The sequence below is a fragment of the Zea mays genome, chromosome 7, assembly GCF_902167145.1.
Source record: "Zea mays cultivar B73 chromosome 7, Zm-B73-REFERENCE-NAM-5.0, whole genome shotgun sequence".
Classification (NCBI taxonomy): domain Eukaryota; kingdom Viridiplantae; phylum Streptophyta; class Magnoliopsida; order Poales; family Poaceae; genus Zea; species Zea mays.
Genome location: NC_050102.1, coordinates 42,730,551 through 42,737,997, shown reverse-complemented (window position 1 = coordinate 42,737,997; position 7,447 = coordinate 42,730,551). Strand labels below are relative to the sequence as shown.

The 7,447-nt window shown below is 50.9% G+C and overlaps 1 protein-coding gene across 1 annotated transcript; it reads left to right on the top strand.

The window, feature by feature from the left end:
• The first annotated feature begins 1,955 nt into the window (after positions 1–1,955).
• Positions 1,956–3,415, top strand: LOC541891 (plasma membrane intrinsic protein 2). The gene is made up of 3 exons (NM_001111557.1): positions 1,956–2,657; positions 2,787–2,927; positions 3,002–3,415. Exons 1-3 carry the CDS (start codon positions 2,043–2,045, stop codon positions 3,110–3,112), a joined length of 867 nt encoding a protein of 288 aa, NP_001105027.1. The 5' UTR covers positions 1,956–2,042; the 3' UTR covers positions 3,113–3,415.
• Positions 3,416–7,447: the final 4,032 nt, after the last annotated feature.

Genomic DNA, 7,447 nt, shown 5'->3' with positions numbered 1-7,447 from the left:
CAAAAGACAGTGGTTAACAGGCCATATCCAAAGTTATCCTTTAAGTTCTTTGGTCCTTTCAAAATTGTGGCAAGAATTGGTGATGTGGCTTATCGGTTGGAGTTGCCAGAAAATGCACAGATACACCCTGTTTTTCATGTATCCCAGTTAAAGGCATTTCACCCTAATCATACTCCAGTTTTTGCTGAGCTTCCCAAGGTGGCAGATTTGTCTGGTCCAGGGATTTGGCCTGAGAAAATTGTGGACAGAAGGTTGGTTCGGAGGGGTAATCATGCATTGCCTCAAGTGATGATTAAATGGTCAGGTTTGCCTGTTTCTTCAGCAACCTGGGAAGATTTTTATGTGGTCAAAAACAGGTTTCCTGATGCCCTCGCTTGGGGACAAGCGAGTTCTGTTGGGGGGGGGGGGAAATGTAACGACTGAAGCAGAGGTGAGTTCGGTGTAGTAGTAGATCTGGAGATCTATGAGGTTCTAGAAGCATTAGGGTTAATCTGGGCCATTGTGTGGCTTTTCTTTGATTGTAATCTGGCCCATCTAATGGCCTATAAATACTTGTACTGATAAACCGTCAGAGATGACGAATTGAATAAGAAAGGATTAGCCACAAACCTGTCTACTTCTTCTTCCTCGCCACCGAAGCTTACTAGGAAAGCTGTCGGTTCCTGCTGTCGCGGCTCACGTCTAGGGTTTGGCGAACCCTAGGCCACGGGTCGTGACAGACTGACAGCATGCTAGCTGAACCTAGTGTATAAGGATTTCCTGAACTGAGAAACAGTGAGATTCGGTATACTTACAAGAGTTCGCACACCATAACAACGGAATACTGGTCGTATGTTATTTAAAACTAGTTTAATCCCCGTGCGTTGCAACGGTACCCAACCATATTTGATGATATTGATTGGGTGACTAATCGACACTTGAGAGTCTTAATAGACCCTCCACATAAAAATACCATAATAAATGAATTTAATGTCGAAATGAACATATTGTTCATATACTAGATATTGAACTGGTAAGACATAGATAAGTACAAGTATGCCAACAAGATCATTCCTGAAATACTAAATACAACAAGTTTATCCTCTAATGATTAACATGCTTACTGAAATAAATACTTGCTCTTGCCTTTAGAGTATCACATCAAACAATAAAAACATTTTCTGCTTTTTACATAGTCTTGTACTCATCTCCAATTGTATAGTTGGTTTCACTTAAAATTCAATGTGCAACGGCGGAAGAAGCGGACAGAGGTTGTTGCAAAATGGACGGGGTTTGTTGCTAGAGCGACAGCTACCAGAACATTGTTGTGCGAAAAAATAGGATAGTGATGAGATATGATCTGAAACCGCAGGTTGATTTCAAAGAAATAAGAGATTATTTATAAAAAGATGACGTGAGATGACCGTTGAAACTGATGCTTTAATATGGCAGATAGAAAAAAATAAAACGTGGAACACTGTAGAGTTAATCGGTGTGAAAACGCTGTAGAATCACATGCATGTACACCATTTAAAAGAAAACAACAATACTGCATCCCAACAAATGGGGCATTATTAGAGTTTCAGTATGAGAACCCTTTCCCTCCGCTATACAGTGTAATCTAAATTCCTGCTATATTTTGGAAAGCTGTTGGAAAACAAAAATGAAAGATTCGTTAATTTCGCATTATTACATAACATCTTCTATATATTTCATATACTGCGCTGAAACTCAAACGATGAGTTTTGAGATGACTCCTCATTGACATGTCCAGCGGGAAATCTGAACTTTTGCAAGACATGCTCATGAATCGCTAAACAAGCAAACATTTGTCTGCCCCACGCAGAACAACTACCCATGAGCACAAGAATTTTCCATTTTATTTAGAAATGCATTACCGCTTAAACCCACACGAATGCCCTCCTCCATAAACTCCCTATAAATACATACCCTCCGTGTCAGCCCTAACACAGCAACGCAAGCAAGCAATTGTCAACCGACTCTATCTTAGCTCTCTTTGCAAGCCAGTAGGTCACCACTCAAAAGCTTGTGAAGCAGGTGAGATGGGCAAGGAGGTGGATGTGTCCACTCTAGAGGCCGGCGGCGTCCGTGACCGTGACTACGCGGACCCTCCGCCGGCACCGCTGATCGACATCGACGAGCTCGGCAAGTGGTCCCTGTACCGCGCCGTGATCGCCGAGTTCGTGGCCACGCTGCTGTTCCTGTACATCACGGTTGCCACGGTGATCGGGTACAAGCACCAGACGGACGCGTCGGCGTCGGGGCCCGACGCGGCGTGCAGCGGCGTGGGCATCCTGGGCATCGCGTGGGCGTTCGGCGGCATGATCTTCATCCTCGTCTACTGCACCGCCGGCATCTCGGGCGGCCACATCAACCCGGCCGTCACGTTCGGCCTCTTCCTGGCGCGCAAGGTCTCCCTGGTGCGCGCTCTGCTGTACATGGCCGCGCAGAGCCTCGGTGCTATCTGCGGCGTCGCGCTCGTCAAGGGCTTCCAGAGCGGGTTCTACGCGCGCTACGGCGGCGGCGCCAATGAGGTCAGCGCCGGGTACTCCACCGGCACGGGGCTCGCCGCCGAGATCATCGGTACCTTCGTGCTCGTCTACACCGTCTTCTCCGCCACCGACCCCAAGCGCAACGCTCGCGACTCCCACGTTCCGGTAATATACACGCCTTTCCTTTGAGATGTGATCCTGCATTTATTCCTGCTGCTGCCCATTTCTCCAGAACTTGTGCTGTGCATTGCCTCTCGTGTTGCATTATTGATGAACCAAGGAAATGCTCATCAGGTGCTGGCGCCGCTTCCGATCGGGTTCGCTGTGTTCATGGTGCACCTGGCGACGATCCCGATCACTGGCACCGGTATCAACCCGGCGAGGAGCCTCGGCGCCGCCGTCGTGTACAACAACAGCAAAGCCTGGAGCGACCAGGTATTTACACACATTGTCCACGATTGCAGCACTCACTCATTTGTTGGTTGCTAATTTGCTGTTGCTGCATGCAGTGGATCTTCTGGGTGGGCCCGTTCATCGGAGCGGCGATCGCAGCGCTATACCACCAGATCGTCCTCCGCGCCAGCGCCAGGGGGTACGGCTCCTTCCGGAGCAACGCCTAGGACCATCTCGTCGGCGGGCTATTCAGCTCTTCCTCCTCCGCAGTTTAAGGTGAACGGAGAAGGAGAGCGCAAGGGGGTACGGAGCAACGTCTAGGCTCACCTCGCCTTTGCCCCCGCCCATCCACAGCAGCAGTAGCTTTCATTCAGGTCAAGTGTTGCAGCTGCCGGCAACGGTAGCTAGCGCAGGCGTTTGTGAGTTTGTGTGCGGTGTGGAAAGCAAGTGTGACTTGGTCAGCGTCTGTGTGTCCTGTTGGGTTGCAGTCAATCTAACTTAATAAAGATGGACGAATGCAAGTGATTATTACCCTCGGACCACCTCCAATAGATTAGCCCAAAAATATTAGCTAAATTAAGTGATTTTGCTATTCTCTGAAACAAATTAAAGCCGCTATACAGCATCTGTAGGACTAAATTTGGAGAGCCATTTACATAATTTGTTGACGTTTTACCTAATCTCTTAAAGTAGCTCTAACACTAAATTCAGGTCTCAACCTATTTGGCAAAACTCTGCCTCCAGAGAAGTTTAGCTTCAAACCATAACCTTGTCTTCCATTTCATTCTTTGCTCGTGAAGCCCAAATGATTCGGTATTTTGGATTAGTGTTGGGGAACACCGTCACGGAAACTCTCGTCCCACACCCGCGCGCGCATCTTTCGGCAGCCACAACAGCGTCCTCACAGATATACAGTGCCACATGGCCTATCAAGCAGAGGATAACGCTATCCGCAACTGTTACCCTTAAATTTTTTCCTCTATATCACTTTCCCCCCTATTTTTCTCCCTATTTTTTCATCTACCGCAGCGGTTCCCACTAAATACCCCCCTATACCCCACTACAACTATAAAATATCATTTTCTATATCAACTATCAATTTTTTATCTACTAACAATTACTCGTGGACCCACAACACAGTGTTTAGACGGATGAACAGCGACACGCTAGATCTGGGGGGAGAGAGAAGGGGGCCGGCGCGTAGGGGCGCTGTAGGGAGCAACGCTGCAGCCGTAGAGTGCCCCCTACAGGCCGCATGCAAGGGGAGGGGGCTGCGTAGAGGCAGTCGTTGCAGTTAGTCTAAGAGAACACGACACTTTGTGGACTGATTTGGTGACATGTGAGTTAGGGAAGATATATGAGAAAGTAATTCTCTTGCTATTTAAAATTAAATAACAAGGGTATTTCTTCGTCATAGATCTAATTCAATTCTTAGGTCACTAAATCAGGCCTCACCGCCCCGTGGAACCCCTCGCTAACTGAGGTTGTCCATCAGTGGCTCCACCTCGATGAGGACGACCACATACAGATTTCACCACCGACAGTGTCCGGTAAAATACTCTTATCTAAATCACTTGTTCATATTTAAAACATCTCCAACAGTGACTTAAATCAGTACTCTATCTAAAATTATAGGGCTTAACTTCTGAAAAACAACTACAACATTGCCCTATTTTATAATTTTTTGTCAAAAAAATATAGAGCACTCTATTAATTGACCCAAATATACTACACCCCAGACTAGTGCCCTATTCTCTTTTCTACATCATTCTCAACATTTTATTTCCTAATAATGTAATTCACTTCAAATAAATACATGATTTAGAGTTAAACGGGTGGTGCACAATTTTTTTTGGGGGCTTGTTTGGTTCACACACCAGAAAATCTTGCCTAGCCTAGGCAGCAACCTCAGACGTCCGATTTAGGATGCCTGGGCCCGGATCTAACTGCCTGGCAGGCAACTCCAGGCTAGGGCGTCAACCAAACGAGCCCTTAGTGCCATAAACACTTTGAATGATGTAGTATTTTAATTTTTTGGGGCACTATTTTGAGTTGGAAATGCTTTTATATTGTTGGGGCGAAGGCAAAGACGCCACCCTTCGCTTAAAGTCTTCGCTGCAGCCGCTGGTCTGACAGAGACAACCGGCAGGGACACCCTTCGCTTGATCGGCACCAGACGAAGACCGGCGACGAAGTTATCCCACAGTGCGGCCTCGCATCCGCTCAGAGGCCCACGTGCGATCCGGCCCATTGTAACAGGCCCTACGTGGCCGCCGCGCGTTACGGGCCTAATTTGTAAAGGCACCCCTGTAATTACAGTCTGTAACCCCGCTTTATGGGAATATTCTGGGGATAATCTAGGTAGTTGAGGGCACATGCGTCCTTAACACAAGGCGCTAGGCGCTCAGGTACCTATAAATACCCCTGCACAGTGCCCGTGGGAGGACAGATGAACAGAGCTATTGCCTTCTAGCACGTAACCCTGTTGTCATCACTGTCCACTCTTGTTGGCCTCCTTACGACTGAGAGCAAGTTCCAACATTTGGCGCCCACCGTTCGTGCTACGAGAAAACCACCCGTGATGGCACCCAAGAGAGCTAACCCGAAGGCTGACGAGGCTGCGAAGGCAGCACTGCTCGCCGCAAGAAAGGGCAAGGCCCTCGCCCTCACCCGATCCACCCACCAAGAAACCACTGAAGACAATGTTCCCCGCACCTGCGAAGACGACATTTTCCGCACCTGCGGCCTTGAAGGACAATCGCAGCCACCCCCAGGCTTCGCCCCACTGGAAGGCGCGGACCTCACCGAGGATGCTGAAGTCCTCGGCGTCTCAGCGGAAGAACAGCTACAGCTGCGCGCCCTGCGCCTCAAGAACCGCAATCTCCAGAGGCAGAAAGAGATACTGGAGGCCAAGCGCCAGCGTGTGTCCGCACTAGCCAAAGTGCGGCAAATGATACGCGACGAAGAGCAGAAGGCACAAGACCTCGAGCGCGAGATCGCGCTGATGCAGCGCGAAGGCCACCCTGGCCTGCAGCAAGGGCCACCCCTCCAGCAGCGCGCACAACCGGAAGACACGCGCGAGGGCCACCTCGACCTGCAGCAAGGGCCACCCCTCCAGCAGCGCGCACAACCGGAAGACCCGCGTTTCTCCCAGCGCGACTACACCTTCCAGCACGCCGCGCCATTCCAAGGGGTCAACTATCTCGACGAGCGAAGTCCCCTGGCGCCACACCTGCAAGTGACGCCTTGGCCAGCTAACTTCCGAGCAGGGACCTATCCCAAGTACAACGACAGCACCGACCCGGCGCAATACATAATGAGTTATCAGGTCGCCGTTGCATCCGCCGGAGGGGACGACGCCACAATGGCGAAGTCTTTCATCATCGCCCTAGAGGGCCCAGCTCTCACGTGGTTCACCAGATTGCCTCCGCTGTCCATTGATTCCTGGAGAAGTCTCAGGGACAAGTTCCTGCTCAACTTCCAAGGGTACCGCCCAGACACCGACGCCTTGGCCGAGCTCTCGCTTTGCAAGCAGCTGGAAAAGGAGACTCTGCGGGAGTATTACCGAAAATTTTTAACACTCAAGTCACAGCTGCCCTCCGTTGATGATCAGATCGCTATCCACTACGCCATCAGTGGCCTTCGTGCCGGCGTCCTCTACAGCCACTGTATCAGAGATCCGCCCAAGAACCTCCAGGAGCTATATCAGCTCTTTGAAAAATATGCCAAATCCGAAGAGCTCCACCAGCGCAAGGTTGAGTCACAGCGAAAACCCAAAGATGCCCCACAGTCCAACCGCACGTGGACAAGGACTCCGCAGCCAGACTCCGGTCGAGACGGCCGCAGTCAGCAGCAAGTGCACAACATCGCCAACCAGCATCCCGCTGCTGACCCCCCTCGTCGCCAGGAATATCCCTCCCAGGGCCGCGGAAATGGAACTCGTGGTAGGGGCCGAGGGCGTGCGCAGCCGCCGCGCCGATTCTACTGCCTATTCCATGGCGAAGACTGCGCCCACCAAACCAAATACTGCCCCGAAACGAAGGCCACCAGAGACAGAATGGCACGGGCGCAGCCAGCCGACAACCCCAGAATTGTCGCGCACAATTACCAGCAACCCCCTCCACCATATATCCACGCTCCCGCTCCGCACCCACCGCACCACGCTTACCAACACCATCAGGAAGTACAAATCGTACCTCCTCCACCCCCACCACCACACCAGCAACATCAAAACATCCCCCCATGCCCCAAAGCAGGAAGACTTCGCCGATCAACCATATCGCGGAGTCATTCACATGATAACTGGGGGGGTCCAGCATTGACTTCGACACCAAGCGGCAGAAGCGGGACCACTACCGCAGCATCAACCTTGTCGCCGTCACTGGCCCAGTCGTGCAGACAAAGTGGTCCCACATACCGCTAACCTTCGACGCACGAGACGTCGACCTGCGCAGCGCCCCCCACATCGACGCTATGGTTATCAATTGCAGCGTGGCAGGCTGGGACCTACACAAAGTCCTAGTCGACAACGGCAGTCAGGCGGACATCATCTTCCTCCACGC